At 38.8% G+C, this 27,619-nt stretch overlaps 1 protein-coding gene across 13 annotated transcripts in view; it reads left to right on the plus strand.

Annotated features, from left to right (window-relative positions):
* The window catches only part of LOC129780195 (tropomodulin), a 139,348-nt gene that overhangs the window by 49,624 nt on the left and 62,105 nt on the right, over positions 1-27,619 (plus strand). The window contains exon 1 of one of the 13 annotated variants that reach the window (XM_055788648.1): positions 21,552-22,123. The exons of the other annotated variants lie outside the window; for them this stretch is intronic. Within the exon in view, the coding sequence (XP_055644623.1) occupies positions 22,121-22,123 (3 nt within the window). The 5' untranslated portion in view covers positions 21,552-22,120. Of the gene's footprint in view, positions 1-21,551; positions 22,124-27,619 lie in introns of those variants that run through there. 13 annotated transcript variants of the gene reach the window in all.

Below are 27,619 nucleotides of genomic sequence, written 5' to 3' on the forward strand. Positions count from 1 at the left end.
GTTGTAAAATAAAATAAATATGAAAACGCTATGAACCTATTCCCCAACCCAATACATACATGACAAATTCTTGTGTATCAGTTTGGATATTCGACTTATACATGCGCCTAATACGACAATTATCATACGTATATACGGTTTATGAGGGGTTTATTTTATTTTTTTATTTAACAAAAAAATGAGCACACAGAAACGAGTTTGCCTGTACGACATCTCGTCAACCTGAAAGCCAATCGCATCTGATAGCCAATTACGAGCCTAAACATTGCCAATATTGAAGCCACGTAGCTGCACTGCTAGCCCCTCACTACACTCAAAGAAGTAGTTTGTAAACATGACTTATTATGAGGTGAGTTCTTCGTAAAAGAACACCACCAAAATACGTATTTTTGGCATTACGTAAGTTGTGTACATTGCCTCACCAGGGTTTGGTAACACATTCTGTAGATCTTGTATAATCCTGGAACGATTTTTCTTCTCCTCTGACATCTTTTAATCTGCAATTAGGCGAAAATTGACCTAAATTTTCAAATAAGGGTTGTTTGTGAAATTCGATTTTTATCCACCACGGTACATGAAATCGTAATACGGTATAGCAATCATCGATTCTATAATATACACTACCGTAAAATCGAGCTAATCGTCATCACATATGCATATCAGGTAGATGCAGTTCGAGAGTCGCATATACGTATAATTGAAATTAATGTACAGGGTTTTCCAACTTTAAATTCCGAAAGTAAATTGAAATAAAACACACTTAGAATTCGAATTTCGATGAAACTTTTATTTCAAATTAAAGTTTGGTTTATGCCATTGTGTGTGAAATACAACATCATTCAAATGTCCACCTAGGGCTTCCTCGCACACCTTGATCCAGAACAGGTAATTTTCGATGACTTTTCGGCACATATGGGGCGGTATCTCGGTCATAACTTCACGAATGTTGTCTTTCAAATGTTCAAGAGTTTGCGGAGAGTTGGCATAGACATGGTCTTTCGCATAACCCCACAAAAAAAAGTCTAGCGGGTTCAAATCGCATGATCTAAAATTATGCGTCCCTCAAATTTCGTTCGCAATATGGCCATGTTCGGTCGTGTTGTGTGGCACGTGGCGCTGTCCTGCTGAAACCACATGTCATCCGTATCCATATCTTCAATTTGTGGCAAAAAAAAATCGGTTAACATGCGGCCATAGCGCTCACCATTCACAGTTACCGTCTCGTCGTCCTCATTTTCAAAGAAATGCGGCCCGATGACTCCACCAGACCATAATGCGCACCAAACAGTGACTTTTGGCGGATGCAATGGCCTCTCAACATTCACGTGTGGATTTTCTGAGCCCCATATACGGAAATTTTGGGTGCTCACATAGCCACCGAGCTCGAAATGTGCCTCATCGCTGAGGAAAATTTGATGCAAAAATTCAGCATTTTGCTGCTGTTGTTCGTTCACCCAATCGACGTATGCCCGACGCATTCCATGGTCACCACGCTCTAATTGTTGTACCAGTTGGACTTTATATGGATGTAGGTGCAAGTCCAAATGCAAAATTCGCCACAATGATGTGTTTGACAAGCCCAATTGCTGAGCACGCCGTGGAATCGAAACATTCGGGTCATCCTCCACACTGGCAGCAACAGCAGCAATATTTTCGGCCGAACGCACATTACGATGATGTACATGTTTCACAATATCCGCTACGGATCCAGTTTGTCCGTCCATGACGACCAAAATCCGTCCGTAATGCTCGAAAAACATTTGCCGGTTTTTCATCATTTTTATAGTATAATTTAACAAAATTAACACGTTGTGCGATGCTAAAACGATCCATATTGTAAAATGGCAGACATTCAACTAACGATATGACGGTTGTCAGCGCAGGACTGTATACTTTCGGAAGCCCGAAATGGAAAACCCTGTATTACTGCTAAAAATCGTATTATATTTCTGTAGAAAACCGTTCAACAGTAAATCATATAAGGTCATAAATGAGGACATCGATGTCGATGTAGATGTCTGGTTTGTCTGGTTTCTATTTATTTATTTATTTATTTATTTAGGGAGGAAAATTATCTCCATCCTCTGATAGACAGCAGCAGGCCCGAGGGCAGTTTGCATTAGCATCTCTTCATTATCATATGTACGAGGTTTAACTGCTCAAGAAGCATATTGCAGATAGCTGCTACTCGATAATCCAAACAACCGGAGTTCGAATCCCATCGGAGCAATTTTCCTCACCATCATCACCACTCATTTTAAACATTCATATCCTCCTACCACTAAATGTCAATTAAATGATTCCTATTTTTACAAACATTAGTGATCCCATATATACAAATGATGATTTGTGAGGTTAAATAGTTTACTTGAATATTTTCCACCATGTGTTTTTTTTTATGTCTGTAATAAATCGTATATACGTATGTCGTATATTCATCGACATGCCGAGGCACCACTCAGCGTCGCATTGGAGGTGATTTTGACCTGTAATTGGACATTTTCGATTAGAGTGGTACAGTGTCGACGTCTGATGGCGTCTTTCAATGTGGGGTCATAATTTAGGCCCCGAACTAGATGTTTACAAAAATGTCCAATTAGAGATAAAAATGTTCAATTAAACGGGTCGCATTACAATTAGCAAAATGTCGCATTAAATGTAAACAACTGTACACTCTGGAACAGAATCGATTTTGTTTGTCAAGTTATAACCCTGAACAATTGAAATGCAACGTTCTGTTGTAATGACAACATATAACAAACAAAATTGAAAACTGAATGCGCAACAAGAATATTCTACAGAATAAATTGCAGAAAACAATAAAAACCATCCATGGTAATTTTCATCAGACAAAGAGTTTCAATGTTGCACAGTCGGTTGACAGAGGCCATATTTACGGTATGCACTTTTTCTCAAAATACAGCAGTGTTTACATCTGTGCAATTGTAGCAAAACGGTGCAGTTTCCATTAGGAACGGTAAACTGCTTTAAACCCTTCCTCTCCCTGCCTTTGTTTCCAACCGGTTGCACATTCGTCCATCCATCTTGATCACCATGCACTCTCAAGCGCCTACCTTCACTTCGAGCATCATCTGTCACCAGCATCCATTAAAAAATAATAACAAATCCGTGACAAAGATGAATTTCCACCTTGTCCCGGGGAGAGGAAACGTTCCAGTTAACCTTCATCTTGGCAGCATCCCAGCCGTGAACAAAGACCAATAAACGGCACACGGCTGTGGTTCAAGATCTCGCTGCTAAAAATAGCCCACCCGCCAAGAGCGAATGCTTCAGATGTGAGGGAGGAGTGTGTTTGTGCCAACCGAGGATACCCCCATAAAGAATAAAATTAATAAAAATTAAGTTGAAACGAAACAGAAACTTATAAATCACTCCATCCTCCTTCCGCACGTCGAGTGCGGGACGGGGGAGAGAGAGAGCAGATTGGAAACGCCATGAATTTCCTCCGGGAAGAAATCGTCGTATGGTACACCAGCTTTCTAAATTGTGGTCCACAAGGAAAGGGATTTTTTTCCTCGTAGCTCCCAACAATTAGCATCTATGAATTAAATGTTTAATCTTTTGCCGCCTGGCGTGAAACCATTCTCGATAGATACAACAAATCAACAAAAAGCGAAAACAACGAAAAAAAAGCTGTTGACGTTAGTTGACAGTTTGGCTGTTGGCCAGTCACGAGGAGGATGTTTGGGTCATTCGACGATTGTTGATTGGCGAGAAGCAGAAAAGTGAATGAAATTTTCCACGGCTGATACGCTCATAAAGTTGTACACAATGCCAGGGAAAGGCGCTAATGAGAATGTTTAAATCGAATTCTTAAATGTCAAACGAACGTGTGCTAATTGTTGTTTGTTTCCTATCATTAATACTTCTTTGTGTTTTGTTTATTTTCAGGTAAGTGCTGCCAGTCAAAAAAAAAATACAGTAAGTGGATCAAACGTCAAACCAGAGCACATGTGCTCGCCACTATTTGTAACAACCTTGACCAGTAATGCACGACTTCATTGTATTCAGCGAATTATATCACGACGATGACTATTTTTATATTCAAACCGAACTGCACTTGACTACTGCGGATTACCAGTGAATTCAATTGCGGCCTTCTATCATTCTATCTTCCCTCGAGTAATGCTGAATTGCACTCTCTCTCTCTGTACAGAACCGTTAATAGATTCCGAACCCTTCCAATCCTACAGAAACGTGCAGAACGAAGGCACAATTCCTACCATCATTAGCTATTATTTAACAGCTATTTGATCTGCTTTGTTTTTATTTACACCATCAATGTCTCTTCTCGACCGGTCGGGATTCCCTTAAAACTTTGATACCTCGCCACCGATGCGATGGACCGAGAAAGTGCGCGCGCTATTTTAAGAAACCACAAGCCTACCCGAGAGTAAAGAGAGATGCTATTTTGTCGTATATCGAGTGGCCAAACGGCAGTTTCAAACTGACGCCCATTTTTTTTTCTCTTTGCAACTTGTATGTGTTTGTTGCCGAATTTAGCCGCTTATGTTTTGCGAAAAGCGACGCCTAGGGACGTTCCATTGCATAACTTTTGACAGGTATTGATGCTAAAATAGAATCGTCGAATGCAACGCGCACTTCAATCACTCGTCAATGGTTCCGGTTCAAAAATGGTCACCACTCGCCGGTAGCGATTAATTATGTGGGATGTGGCCAAATGGAAGAAACATTCCGTGTAAATATAATTTGCTGAGGCACGGTTCGAAAGAACCAATTGCCGACTGCCTTTCTTACTACTTTCTGATGGAGAGTATTTTTAGCGCTAATGTAACAAGAAGTTAAACGCAGTGTTTTTGCTTACAATGTAGTCAAAATGTATTTCACGCGATGGGTAAATCGTCTGGCTTGAACTTTGGGAACTGTGTATGTTTCATCGAACGGAAAAAATACCGAAGAGTATTGTAACGTAGCAATTCGATCCTAAAGTTCAGAGCGTCCATAAACACATAATTGAAACACCCAAATCAGACACAACAAACAACTTAAATTTCGTAGAAACCAACATGAATCAAATGAGAAACCTTTTAACTTTTCTGATAATAAGTGACAGCTTCATAAGATGCAAATTTCACAATTGTAGCTGCAAGAAACATCGGGCTGTTGTGCTATTAATAATGATGTTATGAACTGTTCCCGCTGTTCGGTCTAACTGAACAATGGAAGAACAGAAGGAATAGTCTCACGCCTAAATGGTTACTGTGTAATTAACAATTTATAGAAACCATAAAAATGTAACAAGCTGAAACGCTAATGAGCCTAAACAAATGAACAAATGGGATAAAAAAAAGTTGTTCTAAGATAATCAAATCGCATATGATATTGCTGCTATAACGTTTTACCCCGTATCGTCAGTAGATCTATAATTCGGGCATCTTGAATATTAATTTTAAGCACTTTTGTTTAATACAGAGAATACGGAATGGTTACATTTGAATGGGTAACAAACCGACGTGTATTCGTGATTGGAAATTTAATTTTGGAATGTATAGTCAAAATATGTTTTTTTATTAAGGATGGCATATTATAACTTTTTCCCACACCATTTTGTTGAAGCACTTGATGCGTCACAGACTAATTTTAACCGAAACGCAACATACTATAAATTAATGTCCACGGAAATAGTAAAGAGTTTATTTTTAGTGTTATGTATCTTTCATGAGATCATGTGCAGAAAAACCCAGCAAACATTAAATCGCATAACAAGCGTATATATAACATCATATGCCCTAAAATTTGGTTGGCATATAATGCGCCTAACTGGCATATTTAAATATATTTTAAATATATTTTACGATAATGTACATCACAAAATTGATGTTTATTATACCGAATTGCGGCTTAATTTGATAATGGTATATAAAAGCGAGGTTTTACATTTTATGCGATTTCAAATATACACGATACATACTTTGATTGATATTATATGCGATTATGATTTATTCGGATTTCTTGTAAGACTTGCCACGTGCAAAATTATACGATTTAATGTTTGCTGGGAACTCTATGAAATTTGACGAACTGTGGATTATCTTGTTTTATTTTATATCAACAATCATCTTGTTGGGATGATTTAAAAAACAATGAAACTTGTGCATGATCATTTGTACCTTAATATAAATCTTTCTACATTTATTGACACTAACACTATAGCTTTTACTAGAACAATCACTGACGATTAATGTGCGATTCACATAGCACGTTACGGAGAAGAACGTCTACGTTCCGTCAACGTCTTCACCAATTCACACATGCAGTCAATGCTTCCACCAGCACCGTCCCGTCAAATGCCAAACGAATGATTTATTTAATTTTATTCATGGTGTCGCCACCTACAACAATTTTAAATTGCAATGTCCTCTTTCAAATCAGCATGCCTAGAATCAGTTCTAAATTTTGAAAAATTCAATGAGAATCATTGAATTCAATTATTTAAATGCTTAAACCCCGTAGTCCGACCCTCATGCAACAATAATAATAAATAGAATAATTCTTTCAACTAGTCGCGAATGATTTTCACTCCGAAATTTGGAGCTAAGAGATATGTTGGCATGAAAAGTACAGTAAGTTGCTTATAAAGCGATATGCTGAGGCACCACTCAGTGTCGCATTGGAGTCGGTTTTGACCAGTAATTGGACATTTGCGACTGGTGGCGACTTTCAATGTGGGGCCATAATTTGGGTCTCGAACTCAATGTTTACAAAAATGTCCAACTAGAGGTAAAAATGTCTAATTAAACGTGTTGCATCACAGATCTGTTCAATTAGCCTAATGTCGATGTAGATGTAAATTACTGTACAACCAAATCAAAACAAAAGCCGAGACACAAAGCCCAGACAAAAACCAAACGAGCCGTCCGTCTCCGTCAATTATTCTTTTCTACAAACCCTGCCGGTCGTTTTCGTTGAACGTATGCTGACGGGTCGTTACGTTGCTGGTGTATGTGAATGTTTTCATGAGAATTGCATGGTAGAATCATTGACGTACCGTGACGTGACGGGACGTGAACGTGACGTGTATGTTGTATGTGAATCGCACTTAATTTGGGTACACATATCTACAGGTAATCTGGGACCATTCTTATAAGAGAAATCAATCAAACCCAGCAATGTATTCCATATTTTCTACAGCCGAGACATACGATCTGGCGCTCAACTGTTATTTTGAATCATACCATTTTTAGCGTATAATTGAATCCCGCCTCCGTACAATCATGCCCGCCGGTGCTAGGGATGCAAGATGGTATTTTCATACTTACCAACAGAGATGCCAGTGATTTTTTCAAAATTTCCACATGATACTAAAAAATGTCTTCACAAATGATCACAAATCGGAGGAAACTAAAATTCATAACTTACTTTCGAACATAGTTTGATACATAAATGATCTGCAACGGGCTTTACGATATTGTGACATCAATTTGTTCGCGGATGATACTGTCCTGTTCATCGCAGTTAAGGATATAAAAAAAACAAATTTAAGCAATTAAAGTTAAATGTTGGCAAAACAAAATATATGCTCATTTCTGTAGCAAACTCCAGTATTAACATTAATTTCGAAATAGACGGTGAGACATTAGAACGCGTGAAAGATATAAAATATTTAGGAGTTATCATTGATGATAATTAAACTTTTAAGTCTCACATTAACAATGTCATCAAAAAGATTGCTAAGAGTACGGCGTTTTGTGTCGTTTGAAGAAAGAGCTGACAGTAAGCAGTAAAATTAGTTTGTACAAATCTTTGAAGAACCGCTTAAACCAGGAGGTACTTGCTTCGTTCTATTCTCAGCACGTTCGATACGAGGTTTCATTCCAATTTGGGAAGTTTCGGTCCCCAGAAAGAAGACCGAAACTTCCCAAATTGGAATGAAACCTCGTATCGAACGTGCTGAGAATAGACCGAAGCAAGTACCTCCTGGTTTAAGCGGTTCTTCTACGCACCAGGGGTCCTCAGCACTTCCCGGAGCAGAGCCCAACACGTCTGTTCCTTTTTCGCGGTCGAGGCAACAGCCACAATCTGGCCTGCTTGCGCTTTCTGACCTGGTGGACAATATTTTAAATGCTTTAAATATAAATGACCCTCTTAAAAGCATAGTATTATGTTTGCTCCCGATTGTGAGAACATTTTTGAAAGAAAAATGTGGTTTTTTAGCAGCGTTCATTTCCTTCGATGCCTGATTCAGTGCAAGAGGTCAAGGATTTGACCACTGTAATACAGTGGAATTGCAGAAGCATCATTCCTAAACTAGATCAGTTTAAATTTTTAATTCATAGTTCTAACTGTGATGTATTTTCCCTCTGTGAAACATGGCTTTCTTCAGCCGACGAACTGAATTTCCACGATTTCAACATTATTCGCCTCGATCGAAATGACTCGTTTGGTGGCGTACTATTGGGGACCAAAAAATATCACTCCTTCTATAGAGTCACTCTCCCATCGATGACAGGCATTGAAGTTGTCGCTTGCCAGATACAAATCAATCAAAGAGGCAAAGAACTCTGCATTGCCTCGATATATATTCCTCCAAGAACTATGGTTGGCCGCCATCAGTTTTTTGATATCATCGAGGCATTGCCGGAGCCGCGGTTAATCTTAGGTGACTTCAACTCCCATGGAACAGCATGGGGGTCACTCTACGATGACAACCGTGCCACGTTGATTTATGTTCTGTGCGACAACTTCAACATGACAGTTTTAAATACTGGGGAAGCAACTAGGATAGCCAACCCTCCTGCACGGGCAAGCATGCTAGACATATCTCTCTGCTCTTCTTCGTTATCCCTGGATTGCACGTGGAAGGTAATCCAAGATCCCCACGATAGTGACCACCTGCCAATAATTTTATCGATCGCCAATTAATCAGGTTCTCGTGAGTCAGTCGATATTGCGTATGACCTCACGAAAAATATTGACTGGAGAAAATTTGCAGAAATAATATCTGAAGCACTTGTTTCAATGCATGAACTTCCTCCACTCGAAGAGTATAACTTTATATCGAGTTTGATTTACGAAAGCGCACTTCAAGCTCAAAAGAAACGTGTTCCTGCTACCACTTTCCGACGTCGTCCTCCATTACTTTGGTGGGACAAGGAGTGTTCAAAGGTCTACCTTGAAAAATCATCCGCTTTCAAAAAATTCCGGAAAACTGGACTAGTGGAATGGTTTCGAAAGTACCAAGCTCTAGAAGCCAAACTAAAAGGTCTGATTAAAGCAAAAAAGCGTGGATATTGGCGAAAGTTCGTCAATGGTTTGTCAAGGGAGACCGCTATGAGCACTCTTTGGAATACGGCTAGGAGAATGCGTGGCTGGAACCATACAAATGAAAGTGAGGAATACTCTGACCGTTGGATTTTCAAATTTGCAAGAAAGGTTTGTCCCGATTCCGTTCCTGCACAAAGCGTCGTACGCGACATTCCGCTCCAATGCGACTATGAGAATTTGGTAGAATTCTCAATTGCCCTCCTCTCATGTAACAATTCAGCTCCTGGGTCGGACAAGATTAAATTCAACTTGTTGAAGAATCTTCCCGACTTGGCGAAACAGCGTTTGCTGAACTTGTTCAACAAGTTTCTGGAGCTGAATATAGTCCCACATGACTGGAGGCAAGTGAGAGTGATAGCCATACGAAAACCCAACAATCCGGCTTGCGATCACAACTCGTATAGGCCGATTGCAATGTTATCCTGTATTCGCAAATTGTTAGAGAAAATGATTCTACTTCGTTTGGACAAGTGGGTTGAAGCGAACAATTTGCTGTCAAATACGCAGTTTGGCTTCCGCCGAGGTAAAGGGACGAATGATTGTCTCGCGCTGCTATCTTCTGAAATCCAAATCGCATTTGCTCGCAAAGAACAAATGGCTTCCGTTTTCCTCGATATCAAAGGGGCATTTGATTCAGTTTCCATGGAAATTCTCTCAGAGAAACTTCATAATCGTGGACTTTCACCAATTCCGAATAATGTCCTGTACAATTTACTGTCAGAAAAGCACATGTTTTTCAATCATGGCAGCTTGAAATCTTCTCGATACAGTTTTATGGGCCTACCACAAGGCTCCTGCCTAAGCCCCCTCTTGTACAGTTTTTACGTCAATGATATAGATGATTGTCTAACTAGAGACTGCACGCTGAGACAACTTGCAGACGATGGAGTTATTTCCATCACGGGTACTAATCCCGTCGTTCTGCAAAAGTCGTTGCAAGATACCCTGAACAATCTGTTCACGTGGGCCCTCAAGCTGGGTATCGAATTCTCTACGGAGAAAACTGAAATGGTCGTTTTTTCTAGGAAGCACGAACCCGCCCAATTCCAGCTTCACCTATCCGGCAAAACGATCAAGCACTCGATGTTTTTCAAATACCTTGGAGTATATTTTGACTCTAAATGTACCTGGGGAATACATATTGCGTATTTGAAACAGAAATGCCAGCAAAGAATCAATTTTCTCCAAACAATAACCGGAACATGGTGGGGTGCCCATCCAGGAGACCTCATTCAGTTATACAAAACAACGATATTATCAGTGTTAGAATATGGCAGTTTTTGCTTCCGATCAGCTGCCAGGATTCATATTCTCAAGCTGGAGAGAATACAATATCGTTGCTTGCGTATAGCCATGGGGTGTTTGCGTTCGACACATACGATGAGTCTCGAAGTTTTGGCAGGAGTACCCCCGCTTACTCTTCGGTTCACAGAATTATCCTACAGATTTCTCATCCGTTGCAAGATCACGAATCCATTGGTAATTGATAACTTCGAAAATCTACTCCAACTGACTCCTCAGTCAAGTTTTATGTCTTTATACCATGAGTACCTTACACACGACGTGCACCCTTCACCAGGCATCTCCAACCAAGTTTGCTTCCCATACTTCTGCAATTCCTCTGTCATTTTTGATCTGTCCATGCGACAAAAAATCCATGGAATCCCAGATCAACTACGCTCCGATTATATTCCGCCGATATTTTCGGCAGAATATGGGAAAGTTAGATCTGATAAAATGTTCTTTACTGACGGTTCATACATAAACGGGTCCACTGGCTTCGGCATCTTCAATGAAAATTCCAGTGCCTCTTTCAAACTCAAAGATCCTTGTTCCGTGTATGTCGCTGAACTGGGTGCGATATACTACGCACTGGGGATCATTGAAACATTGCCCATCGACCACTATTTTATTTTTTCAGACAGTCTCAGCTCAATAGAGGCAATCCGCTCAATGAAAGTTGATAAACGCTCATCTTATCTCCTAACAAGAATAAGACAACTATTGAGTGTTTTGGTCGAAAAATTATTCAAGATTACCTTAGCATGGGTTCCCTCTCATTGTTCGATTCCGGGGAATGAGAAAGCGGACTCGCTAGCTAAGGTGGGCGCTTTAGAAGGCACACTTTTTGAAAGGCAAATTGCTTATAATGAATTTTTCCACATTCCTCGTCAGTACACGCTCGTAAGCTGGCAGCGCATGTGGAGTGGGGATGAGTTCGGTCGTTGGTTACACACGATTATCCCTATGGTCTCGACGAGTGCATGGTTCAAGGGATTGAATGTAGGTCGTGATTTCATTCGCGTGATATCTCGGCTTATGTCCAATCACTACAACCTAAACGCGCATCTCTATCGCATTGGGCTCGCAGCAAACAATCTTTGTGATTGTGGCGATGGCTACCACGACATCGAGCATGTTATCTGGTCGTGTATCCGGTTCCATGCTGCTCGCTCTCAGCTCTCTAGAGCACTGAGAGCACAAGGCAGACAATCGGAGATCCCCGTCCGGGATATCATAGGTAGATCCTGATCTTCTGCTTCATCTATACCTGTTCCTCAGAAACGCCGATGTCAACGTTTAATGATGTTTCCTTCGTTGTGTCCCCGTTTTATATCCCTCCTATCCGATCGATAAACTTTTACTTAGTCGCGGCAATACATACACACACTCTTTACAGATGCACGGGCCGAAGGTTGTGCAGTCCACTGATCATTCAACAAGAGCCAAAGGTTGTACCGCTCATGACAACTCTACACGAGCTGATGTTTGCGCCGGCTAGTAACCATTCTATCCTGGATCCCTCGAGTCGAGAAGACGCACCACGCTAGATATGGGGTACAGACTAGGGGGGCGTTGCTGATTAAGGGTCAGCTGCATCCCAATAGGAAGTATCCCGTGTCGGGCACACGTACAGAGCATTGGAGACAGCAACATCCGAATTACGAAAACACTTGTAATACTAACCTCGAGCCAACCGCGAGTAATCGGTTACATATTACTATCATAGATAATAAGAAAAATTGTCAAAGTATTGAACTCCCGGCCCCGTGAGGCTAACGCCATATGAGCCTTGATAAAAATATATACAGTAATCGTTCGCTAACTGGTCCTGGTTTAACTGGTCTGCTGTTTAACTGGGCGAACGTTAACTGGTCCTTGGACCAGTTAAAAAGCAGAATTTCGTAAACAATCGACGCCATATTCAAATGGAAGATTTGCTGTGAGGGGCATTCGAATGTAATTTTAAATGTTATGAAAGTTGACATTATTTTCGCACGACAAAAACATTGATTAAACTACAGAAAAATAATTTTCTCAAATCATATGTCATACCTGTTGTCGCACTCAATGCGAAACTTCCATTGGAATCCTTTTGTTTATCCAATTACAGGAACAATGCGAATCAAACAATTCATTGAAGTTTCCCTCGATTTTATTTGACGTTTAACATGCCGGACCAGTTAAAACGCGAATGTCGATAAGTGGTCTTCCCTTTTCGCCCAGTTAGTGAATGTTTACTGTACTTTGGAAAAAAAAAAAAAAATCTTCGATTTCACCGCATATAGATTTTTGCTCCTCGATCCTATTCCTTGCAAACAATACACAATTATCGAGATTGCAGCTTTTGCAAAATAAGGTAATGCGTTTGATTTTAAGATGTAGTAGATACACTTCCTCTAGTTTGATGTTGGAAGCGCTACAGTGGCTATCTGTGAAGCAAAGAATTTATTACTTGACAATGGTGTTCATCTTTAAAATTTTAAACGGTATGCTGCCTCGATATTTGTGTGATCGAATTGAAAGAGGAAGTGATGTTCATAGATACAATACGAGAAACGCAAATGATGCAAGAACACCAAACTTTATGTTTAGTAGATCACAGAATTCGTTGTTGTATAAAGGTATAATTTTTTTCAATTCGATGCCCAGAAAAATAAAACGTGCGGCAACAATGGCAGAATTTAAGAAAATGTGTATTTCACACGTAAAATTTGTTTTGTAAAAAGGTTTCCATAAAATTTTTGCTTAATAATTTATTTATGATTATAATTGATTGACATTTACAAAATTCATTTACAGGTAAAACTACCATGTTCGTACTGATGATGATGATGTTTTGACGTAGAACTACGTCTTTCATTAAGGGTGCCAAATCAGAAAACAGGTCACGTTTTTATGAAATAAAGTTAACGTTAATAACTATTTTTGCCGTGAACGGATTTTGGCGATTTACATACTAAACGAATCGGAAATACCGTAAGATTTGTTTGATATGTTATACATTAGAATCCCCTGGTTTGTAAATGGTTAAAATTCATGAAAACTTTAAGCGTTTCTATTTTCCCCTACATTTGTTCTGTCCATTTGTGTGCTTTCCCGAACAAAGCTGTCAATAACGAGCAACTTATCAACGACCAACGGAGGGGAATTCGTAGTCTCCGTGAACAAAGGAAAAGTAGAAGAATGAAGGGGAATACTTGCCAAGAGTATAAACAGTGGATCTCGCTGAGGCAAACATTCATTCGGCATAGGACTGTTGAGCAATCCAGTTCACGAAAGCTGCGCTTCGATCTAAGATTGGACCCCACCAGTGGTAATCCAACTTGGATATGATCGTGTGATTTTTTCTGTTCGTTTTTCGCGTTATTCGTATCGTGTTTTTTTTTCCGCGTCATAAATTGGACGCTTCGCGTAGTGTGTGATGAGCAAAAAGAAGAGGAAGGCAAGCTCGAGCCCTGCAAAACACGAACGCATTGCCAGGGGCAATAAAATTTCGAGACAAGCGTCATCTAATGATGCACGCGATGGCGATTTCGGCGCGTCGGGCGAAAATGTAAACGCAGTTACCCAGGCAGCAACCAAAATCAAGCTCTCCCCGCTGGTGGCGAAGGCGGTCGCTCTTGACAAACTCATCAGCGAATTCGCATCGATGGGTGTTACATCAGAGTACAAGCTGTGTAGCATTGGGGCTGATTCTGATGCGCGAATGCGAAGTGACAGCTCGCAAAAATTGTCTCACTCAATTTCCGAAGGCGACTGTGGTGAGATTTTTACCTTGAATGAACTCTCATGAACACTCACTCAATTCTCGTGGGCGATTGCAGTGGAAAAACATGCCATTTTGGGACTTTTGAAGTCGTATCCTCATTTGTTATCGACTAGTACCAGCAATGGTAGCCAAAAATAGGATTAGGCGTTTCCAAAGGATTTGAACGATCTCTAATCATTCGTAGTTCCAAACGGGCAATTGCTGCTCCAGATTCGGACAAAAACAGGCAGTTTCGAATGCAATCCAGTTAAACTGTGCTTTTTTAAATAATTTATATTTATTATTAACAAGTAGTCGGTTCAAGTACTTGGTATGCTATTACGAATCACAAGAATATACATCTTCTGCAGCCGCTATAACGCGGTACAAAATTAAAATGTAAATTTACAATAGTTGACCCTAACTGATACGAGAAACTCAATTCAGCATACCGTTTCCTTACTCCAAAAACACAAATCAGACTTTCAAAAATTACATAAAGCTACTTAAGTAGTTAAAAATCGTATATGTTTAATCAACTTCTTCCATTTGTGAGGCATCCTCGGTGTCATCCTCTAGTGGAGGAGCATCTTCACCAGTAGTTGCGGCTGGAGTATCATCTGTGCTCATAGCTTCGTCCTTATCGATTCTAAGACCCAGCTTGACCATAAGATAGATGCGAGATGCGTGCACACCTGACTCATCCAGTGAGAATCCAGACAATAACAGTGCAGTTTCGTACAGTAGAAATACAAGATCCTTGACAGGTTTATCATTTTTATCGGCTCATTGTCTATGGATAAAATTCAGCTTTTAAATTTATTTAAATGCGATAATGAATATATCTTACCTTGATGGCTTTTATGTAAGACGACTATAAAATTAATGTTCACTCCAATGTTATGAAGAATAGTCAACCATCCACCAACCTTTTAGCGTAATTATTACGGAATCAGCACCGGACACTAAGTCAACACACGAATGCGGAATCAAAACACGGATACGAAATCAAAACAATTGAAATAACATACACTCATATTAATGCAAAGGGACTATGCAAAAACGGCAATAACAGATTTAAAAATATATATTTTTTATCTTCTTATCCCAGTGATATTATTTTTCATCAATTATAATAAAAGTAAAACATTTATAAAGATGAACGAAATTATTTCCTGTTTGTAACAAGGAATGAAAATTTTCAAAATCAAAAAAAAAAAATGGGTGGGTTTTATCTATGATATAAGGTTGATGTGGGACTACATTAGCTTAGCAATCATTCGTTTGCATTGATTCAATTTTTGATGGAATGAAACAATTCCCGAATTCAATTGAATTCTGTGAGTAAAAAGATTGTATAATAGACAATGTGATAGATAATGTTCTTCGTTACAAGTAAACAAGTAAACTGTCATTAAAGTCCTTTTATGATGCCTAGGACAAAATATGTGAACGGAAGAATTATCAAACGATTATTCTATTTAATGTTTCCTTTTGAAGCTTGCATCTCTAAAGTGTACGTAATTCTCGAACCGCGAATTTGTTTGATTTGATGAACTTCTGGCAGTTTTGATTTTGACATGTACGTCGAACGCATATTTGATTAATCAATAGGTGTTATCGCAGCAAATGGTTAACAATATTTTGCCTAGTCATAAATGGTATGCGTAGAAATTCAGTGAGCAGAAGATATGAAGGCGTATCCTTTGATGCAATAATGAATAACCGAGCCAAAGCATTGTGTTCGTACCCGCTCTTGTAATCCGTGTTAGGAAAACACTTTTCGGAGTGCAAAAAAAAAGCGGCTTGCATGAATCAACAACTTCAACTTCTACTTTTTATACTATAGAGGCTTTAAAAATGAAAGTTCATTCGTCTCTATTGTCTGCCCGATTTTCCCAGGTTTTTAAGTTTAGGAGACCGTGTTAAGGAAACATATTCTAGTTTGCACAAAGGCAAGCGAGTACAAAAGTACTCGAAGTTTGCATTTATTTGCAAAGCCGACTTTTCCAGACATCTTGGTTTTGAAGTCTGTGTTAGGCAAACACATTTCAGTTGGGACAAAAATGCCCCCTACTTGCATGAATTTGCAATGCCAATTTTCTCAGACACCTTGGTTCGGAAGTCTTTGTTGGGGAAACACATTCCAGTCGGAACAAAAATACCACCGACTTACGTGTATTTGCAATGCCGATTTCCCCAAGGCTGGTTTTGATGGAAGTGTTAGGGAAACTGTAGATTGGGCCAATCAAAATGAGGTAGTTAGGGCGTTCAGATAACGCTTAACATTTCACAGTTATTTAATTGTTTATCTAATGAAAAATAATATTTTATTAATTACGATAGAAGCGTAGAAATATTCCCTATAAATTGATGAAAACATCTTTCAGATCCGGTAAGAAATGTTCGAGTTATAAGCATTCGGAATCTTTCATTTTTTCCTGCATGTTCTGTGTTTAGGTTTTCATTTTACCCCCCATATACTCCGGTTAGACGTAGTCCCACGTCAAAAAAAATATATATTCATGAAACACATTGAATGCATAGAGCCTTTGCAAAAAACACAAGCTTGGACATATATTTCAATGAACACTGCGCCATTTGTCATTCATCGGGTATTTTACTCCAAAATGAACCTCTCACGTCAGTGCAATCGCGTTCGGCGATACGGTGACTTGGGTCATGTGACTTTGAGGAGTTCATTGCTGTCACATTCCATTCGCGCAAGAGAATCAGGCCCATTATTAAGCCTTTTTCCAAGCAGTTAACATTGTTTGTTTTCCGTCATCATAAGGGCTTCGTTGGTGCCTTTTGAGAATGCATCAATGCATTAAACTGACGTTATGGCAAAGCAGGTGTTAAGGTTGTGTGCCAAAAAAATTATTTGGGAGATATCAAGCATCTTGAATGTCTTACTGGAATGTTAAAAGTTATTTGGATTCGCGTGCCAGTCGCAAAACTGCCTTCAACTAGGATTGCATTTGCGCTAATATTGATCATAATGAAGCGTTGCTACTATTTTCGAAGTTGTTATTAACGAAAAGAGTTTATTTCGCTTGTTTAGTCACCAAGAAAGTAAATGTCGTTCTGGAATTTTGTATGTGATTAGATTTCGCTTGCCAGTAACAAAACTTCCTCCACTAAGGGTGACAGCTGCGCTTCTCTTAAGCATGAGAAAGTAATACAACTTTTCTCAAGGCCAGTAATATTAACAGAAGCGTTTCTTTTGAGAATAGCGCAAAATGATGAGAAATGTTTATATTTCTGGTAGCTTCAAGCCACCAATGTATGGCTCTGTATGCATGCTATGGCGAACGCTTGTTTGGCGCTTGGTTTACGTTGTACGAACGATGCCTAGAGGTGCGATACCTTTGAGGCAATATTAAATAACATGTAGCATGATATTTGATACTTGCAACGGTTGTCATTGTTGATAAGTTGTTGTTGTTTCCATGCGGTGCCAAAGATATATTAATGTAGTTATAAGATGTGGAATAATGGTGCTGGTGCAACATGTATATAATCGACTGTAGCCGAGTCTATGTAAATTGCTAAAAAGGCCACCGAAATAGCGTTCGAGGTAAATTTTCAATGCATTGACATGAAATAAATTGCGACATACGATCAGCTAGTGTATTGTTTTGCGAGGGCAAGAATGAATCATCAATCAATTATCGTCAACTGATTCTACAATGAAAAAATCATTCCAGAGATTATTCTACTAAGCAGTTGTTTCTAAAATTTCACAGCATTATAGAATAATATCCGAAGGTAAAAACAAGCGACTTATAAAAAATAACAGCGTAGTTCTAAGTCACAATGCGGTCGTATCTTGGACACAACCTCCTATAATTTTTTCACCAATTGCAGGTAAACGTGATTTTCAATTACATAGAGTACTAAGGTAAATGATTTTGGTTTGTCCAGTCGAAAATACGATCATGGTTTGTCCACTTTTTTGAATGCTCTAATTTAGCACACCTTTGTACACCTTTGCACACCACCAATTCTGATCATAAGTTGTCCAATTCAATAATGTTGGTTTGTCCACATGATTTCTATGGCAACCGCTTGACACGCTGCAGTTTGTTTATTGTGTCCTTCGCGCATAGCAGAAATAAAGTTTCTCTGTGTTGAGTGTGTTGAGGGTAACACTTTTAAAATGCCCTAGAAAAGACAATATTCTGAAGCAAGCTTAAGTTATGAATGGATCAATATGATGACAGTAAACTCAGGCAATGATAAATGCAACATCTACTTGAGAAATCGAATGTTTTCATTCAAAAATGGTGATTTTTAAAACCGGACAAACCATGATCATTTTTTGGACAAACCATGATCAGAGGTGGTCAAACCATGCTCATAATTCCTCTTTGAGGAAAATCGTTGAAAAAACATAAAATTTTTAATAATTTCAACACCTTATGGTAGTATTAGCAACTAGAGACTTGGGGCTTTTGAACAACCCCAAACTCGTATCGATTATATGTGATTTTCATGACGAAAAATCGATTTACATTTACTAGTTGCGTAAAAACATCCTAAATCGGACAAGCCAAGATCATTTACCCCAATTTAATTTGAGAAAATGATTTTCATTAATAATTTTTATTTTAAAAAGTGTGTTCATTCCTTCTGCAAACCCATATTGTCACGCAAACTCCCCCAACTTGTACAGTAATTTGCATTTAATGCGACACGTTTAATTGGACATTTTTACTTCTAATTGGATTTTTTTGTAATGTCCAATTACAGGCCTCCAAGTGGTGCCTCGGCATGTCGCATTAAATGTAAATTACTGTAAAGCCAGCGCTACACGATGCTACGAACACCCTCGAATGCTGGACGCTCGATGATTCGACGCATCGTGTAGTCGACTGACGAGCTACGAACCTCCAATGTCGAGCGTCGAATATTCGCGTTGGAAGGTAATCCGTTCGTTGTGGATTACCTTCCAACACGAGTGGCACGAGTCAAAGAGTTTTTGTCATTCGTTGATTCGACATCAATTGAATATAGGCTACCCAAAATCAAAATCAATATGGCGTCATTTGTTTACCAACATACCATTTGCGAGGATTGAAATCGTTGAAATCACGGAAATTGCGCTGCTTTATTTCTAAATGCATAAGCGATTTTCATATTTCGGTTTCACATGGAGGTGTTCACATTCAACATGGAGTTTAAAGTTAGCCACTATTTGACTATATAACCGGACCGAGTTGTAAACTACAGTAATTGTCAGAACCAAAATGTCAGTAAACCGCAGCAATATTGGGTACACTGGCAATATGAGGGATTTGACGTTTTAGTCATACCCCTGGATTCGACACTCGATGACATTCGATACACTGCTACACAATTCGTCCGAATCTATCTTTGACAGATTGGTTTGTTTACAAGTTTTAAATGAAGGAACTATGAAATTGGTTCATAAAATTCAAAATATTCGGCAAAATATTGCAATTTAATAATGTTGATTTGAAGCATTTTTAATTTACAGCCCGATATCAGTGCAATTGCAACGGCAGCAATTTCTATACTCGCATCGTCAACCAGTTTCCTAACGTTTTAGATGGTAAATAAAAACAATTAACATTCGATCCAAATACTCGCCAATTGTTTGGACCGATTGCATTGAATCGAACATTCACTTCGCCAATTGTTTGGACCGATTGCATTGAATCGAACATTCACTTCACCGTGTAGCAGCACATTCGTCACAACATTTGTCGATTCATCGAGTAAAATGTTTGAAACCAACGTTCGAATGGAACGTTGGACGAATCGTGTAGCGCCCGCATAATGTGCGATTCACATAGCACGTTACGGAGAAGAACGTCTACGTTCCGTCAACGTCTCCACCAATTCACACATGCAGTCAATGCTTCCACCAGCACCGTCCCGTCAAATGCCAAACGAATGATTTATTTAATTTTATTCATGGTGTCGCCACCTACAACAATTTTAAATTGCAATGTCCTCTTTCAAATCAGCATGCCTAGAATCAGTTCTAAATTTTGAAAAATTCAATGAGAATCATTGAATTCAATTATTTAAATGCTTAAACCCCGTAGTCCGACCCTCATGCAACAATAATAATAAATAGAATAATTCTTTCAACTAGTCGCGAATGATTTTCACTCCGAAATTTGGAGCTAAGAGATATGTTGGCATGAAAAGTACAGTAAGTTGCTTATAAAGCGATATGCTGAGGCACCACTCAGTGTCGCATTGGAGTCGGTTTTGACCAGTAATTGGACATTTGCGACTGGTGGCGACTTTCAATGTGGGGCCATAATTTGGGTCTCGAACTCAATGTTTACAAAAATGTCCAACTAGAGGTAAAAATGTCTAATTAAACGTGTTGCATCACAGATCTGTTCAATTAGCCTAATGTCGATGTAGATGTAAATTACTGTACAACCAAATCAAAACAAAAGCCGAGACACAAAGCCCAGACAAAAACCAAACGAGCCGTCCGTCTCGTTACGTTGCTGGTGTATGTGAATGTTTTCATGAGAATTGCATGGTAGAATCATTGACGTATCGTGACGTGACGGGACGTGAACGTGACGTGTATGTTGTATGTGAATCGCACTTAATACGAACCTCAATGCCGTCAACGCGGATGCAAATAGGTCGTTTCCAAAAGCCTGCATGTTTGCCTCGACATTGCAAACACAAACTCATTATCAATCAGCTGCTACCTTTCCTTCCGAAGCTTTGCTCTATGCTTCTTTGGTATGCGTGCACCAGTCAGTCATGTGAGTCATCATCGTCTCTAGCATAAATATGTTTGCGTGATAGCAACAACACACAACATAAACTGCCATTTCTTTCACTCCACCCTTCCATCTAGTACTAAGTGATACCGGTGGAAGTATGAGTCTGCAAATTTAGGAGGGGGTGAATACTCGCTGAAGAGCAAGCGGTGGCACCGATTGCGGTTTTCCCATAGGCTCGTTTTTTAGCATGAGTCTCATTTTTTTTGTAACAAGTGTCAAGCAAGATTCTTGATGATGTATCACATCCAACAAATTATACTCGCATAAGTTTGCGATAGGTGCCCATTCAGTGTTTATGCTGCAGAGCCCATTGTTGTCAGCCCACGGAGCAGTGTTCGTATCCGTGATGTATGCAGATGTGTGTGCGAGAGGGCGGACGAGGCTCTAATTGATCGAAACATACAATTTACACTGTCTCCTCCATTGTCCGCTATTCCGTGTTAAATGCTTGGCTTTGGCAGTCGCGTAAAAACAAGCTGAGTGAAGTGGTCGTGTTTCAGTTGTTGTTTTGCAGGGCTCACTAAGTGCGGAGGCTTCCCCAATCGACACTGCCGCGAAACCGACGTTGATTATACTATATTTTCGCGTAGCCGTCTTCAGTATTTATCTGTCAATCGAAGCTGACAGAGTCGTCGGGTTACGGGATTGATTTCTGGCGTGATAACACATTCAACTCAGCCAGGACTTGGTTTCCTATCGGTGCATTGGTTCTGTACTGCGCTGGTGTCAAAGTGTCATATCGCATGTCTGTATGCGTTTCCGAGAAGAGTGTGTTTCAAAAAATTGTCCAATAAGAAGCGGCCCATCCCAAAGTGACGGTTTTTTGGCTAAAATTGGCCCAAATTGGTGTGCAATCTGTGTGATTAACGAGTGTTTTTCGAGTGCGAGAGAAAGATAGTGAGAACCGGCGGGTGAAATTTTGTATTGTGGCAGCAGAAAAAAAATCGAACGAGAAATTGTTTGACCAGAGAAACTAGAAAATCAATATCCCATCATGGTAAAGTATTCAATTTCACTTAACGAATGTTTTGTTTAAACATTTAGACAGTGATTAGAGGGACCAATTATCATTGAAAAAGTCACGGTGGCGATTAAGTGTTTTCCATTCGGGTGTTAATTGATAAGTTTGTTCGTGTTTTATTAGATGTTGTATGAAGTCATAGCTGTCAGATGCAGGGCTTTACGCATACAGTCAGCGCTGTTGTCACCAGCTGAATTGTGTGTGTGTGTGTGTGTGTGTGTGTGTGTGTGTGTCACAGAGCTGCCAATTAAATTGAATAGTAAAAAAAATGCCAAATTTGCACATTATTGCGATACAATCTTCAAATTATTTGATAAAAATAAAAAACTCTTTGTTACATCACATTTAATGACATCTTCAAACTCAGAATTAATGAGAGATGGTCTGTTATTTTTCTTATCATGCTAAGATTTATAATTGTTTTCGTTTTTTTATCCCATTTATTTATTTTAGGGTCATTAGCATTTTACCTGTAACGGAGCCGAATTTTAATCGTGTACATGTCACATGGTTATCATATCTATAATCAGCACATTACACAGTTGCCATTTGCCAGTATTCCTTTTATACCATTACATATGGTAAATTTGCACAGTAGTCATTTAGGCGTAAGAGTTTTCCTTCTGTTCTTCCATTATCCAGTTAGGGTGCTCATACACTGTTTGACCGAAGCCAAATATTTGACTCTTTTTGACAGATAAAATTTGGTCAACGTGTACTGATCAAATATATTCTACACAAAACACGACAAGCAAATATTCAATTATTGGATGCCTAAAATATTTTTTCAGTCTGTTCTTCGAACCTGTCGGTACATGGTTAGGTTACCTTGGATATTTCAGTTGATTTTTTTCCATGTTCGGTGTTTGATATTGTTTACTACTGTTTAAAATTGAAGAGTGGCAAACAAAATAGTGTTTGTACAAATATCAAATCAAACCTTATCTGTCAAAAAATATCAAATATTTGACCTCCGGGCAAACAGTGTACGGCCACCTTTAGACCGGACAGCGGAGACAGTTGATCGATCATTGTTGAGTTATTTCTAGAACAGTAGCTCGATGTGTCTTGCAGAACAGAGAACGTGTATGGATGAATCGATCTTATTTCGACCGTGGATCGATCTCCATCGCTGATGATTGTTGTGTGGACGTAGTTATTCTGTAACAACACAAAGATGGTCAATGAGGGCCCTGAGTTTTTAACTCACGACCGATCGCTTACTAAGCGAACGCGCAACCATTGTGGCTACGGAGACCCCCCAATCGTTCTTGTTAACAACGATAAAAAAGTAGACGAGTCTGGGCCTAGAGGCACGGACGGGAGCTTGACGTAGGACTGTGATTGTTTTTAGTAATTGCATTTGAATTGAGTATTTTCATTTTTCAAACATCTGTAATTTTTACTGTTTTGATACATCAAGGTCCTAGAAAAAAAGTTTCTTTTATTAAAGTATGTCCTTTAAACGGGTAGAATGAGGTAGAATCCGGAACCACATTCTAACATGGACTCGTGTCCACTCGACACTATTGGTTTTTTAAAATTGATGTTCAAAAATTTGCACATAATACCATCAAAGCCATTACCATTCTTTTCTTTTATTAATTTTTTTATGCAGAAGAGGAACAAGGAATCATCATTTACCAGTGCATTTTCGAATTAAAGTCTAAATAAGCTAGATTCACATAGGTATAAACCTAAGCCTAATAAATCAATAGCTGCAGAAATATAGTATGGATAAAAATAACGTTTTCTCCTACATTATCGCGTTTTCCGGAATATTGTTTGTAGAGGGTTGTAATAAGTTTATAGTCAGGTGATGTATATTAAGTACTAGTTGACCCGGCAAACTTCGTTCCGCCCAAAATTTGTTTTTTTGTTATCAACACCTTCAAACATTCACGTTTTCTTACTATGAGCTAGTTCATGGGCCCAATCGCAGAAATGTTGATTGATTGATCTCCTAATCGACCACGTTGAATTTACCTTTTACTATAAAATTCCTAGTATTTCTAACAAAACTCATCATTATAATATCAGATTATTTTCAGACACAATTCTCGTTCAAGATTTTTCAACCACTTGCAAATAACATGTTTCTCCATTGCATGTAATAAAGCTTTGATACAGAAAATATGATAGAATAAAGACAGCTTTAAATCGGACAATTCCTTCCTCGAGGTCTGCTCTTATCAACACATTCGGCGATCCTCTTTTTTGACGTAAAACTACGTCTTTCAGGAAGGGTGCCAAATCAGAAAACAAGTCACGTTTTTATGAAATAAAGTTAACGTTAATAACTTTTTTCACTTATCACAACTAATAAAATGTTATTTTTCATGAGATGAACAATTGAATAACGGTAAAATGTCAAGCTTTATCTAAACGGCCTAACTGCCAAGTTTTGATTGGCCCGATTGACGGTTTCCCCAACACAGACTTCAAAATCGATGTACCTGTGGAAATCCGCTTTGCAAATATACATGCAAGTCGAGGGTATTTTTTTGGTGTCGAGTACATTTGTACTCGCTTGTCGTTGTGCAGACCGGATCATGTTTCCCTAAAATGTACTTTTAAACTCAGGAGCCTGGGAAAATTGTCATTTCAGATACTAGAGGTGAATGAACTTTCGCGGTTCGAGAACTACGTAAACATGAGAAGTGCAATAATTTCAGAGGAAAATGTAAAATACAATGATCGTTTCACAATTTTTCCGTTCAAATATTTTGGTAGTCCTAGGCATTATATCAAACGTAAAAGGACGTTTATCAAATTGATCTGTAACGAAGATTATAATCTATTACAAAAATTTCGATGCATTCTAAAATAATATTCGAAGTGGTAAACAAGTGGATTGCATGATATAATTGTGTAGTTCTACGTTGAAAATATGCGGTCGTGTCCTAGATACAACCCCTTACAATTTTTTTGGTATAGATAGAGGAAGATATAGGAGTGCGTTTCATCACATTAAAATGCATTGCCAGTTTCGAACAAAGATCAATTTCGCTTGCGCAAACTTCAAATGAACTAACAGCACTTGTCACTATGTAATAGTAGAACACATGGGAATTTAATTTTCCGAATTTTCCCTTTTTCCTTCAGAGTTTTCCGAAAAATTTTAATTGTCATGTTTGGTTGGAATATTTTTGGTTGAAATATGTGTAATATTTTTATGGGACCTCCTCTCCATTCCAGAGGAAGGAGGAGTGCCATACCATCATTCTGAGAGGATGGAATTCTCAAGTTGCATGAAGGATGCTGAAATATTCAGGAAAGAATGGTGCATCTATGATCGATAAGATGTGTGTTTACAAAAATATGCTTTTGGTTTTTTCCTTAGAATCGGCACGAATTTTTCAGGACAATATTTAGCATGATTTAACAATTAAGGGTTGTATGACAACGGAATCATCGAGCACGATGATACTGAAGATGTTTTGTTTTTACTAGGTTAATTATAACCATCAGGCACTACTGAACCTGTAAAAGCGAGAAGAGAAACATTTATTGTATCCTAAATCCTTTTTTTTTTTGCTAATCAAATTTGGTTTCGTTTGCTAATGTAATGTAGAAGTTTGATTTGATTTTCTCGATAAATCGTACTGAACATTTATTGATCCTGGCGAATCAGAATAATTTAAATAGGAATAGTGATTGGAAAATGAGTGATACTGAAAAAACGGATTTTAACACTATGTCCGAACTAAGCCGTCCTTATTTTGGAAGTCATCTAGATACTCAATGCAGAATGGATGAGGATTTGGAAATATTTTTTAATGCATTGGTGACTTAGTTGGAATATGGACAAGGACGCAGTTGAGAAAAGTGGGTTTAAAATCTTAAGCGAAGATGAACTGCAATTTTCTTTGGTTTCTAATTTTCCTAATAAGCAAAGCCACCATAGACAGAAGAATTAGATGACTAGATTTCCATGTCTGCTGTCTACTTTATCTTTTGAATATAAACCCAATTTAATTATTTCCTCTATTTTTTAAATAAAAACCAAAAGTGGGTTATATCTTTGATATAACCGCAAGCTGGACGTAGGACTAACGTTGACGTAGCAATCAATAAGTAAGAAGCATATAAATCTTAGACGTTTCATCTTTCGAATAAAGTTATTATCATACCACTTCGTTTAGCCGGAAAAGAATTTTTAACGTTCAAAGGGGGAATCGATTCCTCCTCGGAAATACCCAGCGCAAATAGTATCCACTTTCCAAGCCCCGACAATTGGAATCATCGTTGATCCGGAGCAGGATTATTAACGCTTGAGAAGAAATGGATCCTCGGAATTACACAGCGAAAATAAGACCCCCTTCCCAACAATTCCAACTTCCCAATAACGACGATCGAATGCAGCATTCGTAAACAAATAATTTTATAACGCTGCTTTTATAAATGTGATTTCTTCGATATGTAATATAATATCCACTTTGATCATATCCACTACACCGTATCATACCATATCAAATCCGTAGTCGATCCGAGTACAATAGTACTCGATGCTTGCATCTAATTTTCTATGCCAATTTCACCTGGCTCCATGGTTTAGAAGTCTGTGTTAGGGAAGCATTCCGATTTCCAGAAACGCAAGCGAATACAAAAAGTACCCGCAGCTCGCATCTATTTTGCAATGCCGATTTCCCCAGGCTTCATGATTTCGAAGTATGTGTTAGGGAAACATTCCAATTTGCAAAAACGCAAACGAGCACAAAAGTACCCGTAGCTTGAATCTGTTTTGCAATGTTGATTTCCCCCAGGCTCCATGGTTTCGGCCTGTGTTAGGGAAACATTCCAATTTCCAAAAAAAAGTACAAAGTACTGCAAAAGTACCCATTGCTCACATCTATTTTGCAATGCCGATTTCCCCTGGCTTCATGATTTTGAAGTCTGTGTTAGGGACACATCCATCCATTCCAGCGATCGTATCTCAACCGTTGCGCAATTATAACTAAGTGGATTTTCGAGCGGCACTCGCTTATATACCGTTTGGTGTGATTTCAATAGCCTGTTTCTAAAGCAATTTTAGGGCTATTGGAACAAATTTTTGGATCAAAAAATAACAAGCATATAACGCGTAGACATTTTATATTTCGAATGAAGTGTTTATCATACTATTTCGTTCAGTTGCTTAGGAGCTATTAACGCTCAAAATCTCGTTCTCCGGCGTAACGCTTTCGTTTTCGAAAGTTTGAACTTTCACCCCAGTATAGAAATGAAAGACGTAGTCCTACGTCAAAAAAAATTGAATAATGTCCACGTGAACAACAGGGGGAGGGGTGTAATCAATATCCACGCTTATCCCCGGAGGGGAAGGGGGGAGTCTAAAATCGTGCTTCTTCTGTGCACGTGGTATGTGGACTAGGATTTGGCGATCTTGGATCGAACTTTAGAAGCCCACTTGAAATGTGCTATTTGCCTAATTATTTTTTAGCTTTTAGTACATTAAACCGATCATTAATATAC

Source organism: Toxorhynchites rutilus, chromosome 1 (assembly GCF_029784135.1).
Source record: "Toxorhynchites rutilus septentrionalis strain SRP chromosome 1, ASM2978413v1, whole genome shotgun sequence".
In the NCBI taxonomy this organism is placed as follows: domain Eukaryota; kingdom Metazoa; phylum Arthropoda; class Insecta; order Diptera; family Culicidae; genus Toxorhynchites; species Toxorhynchites rutilus.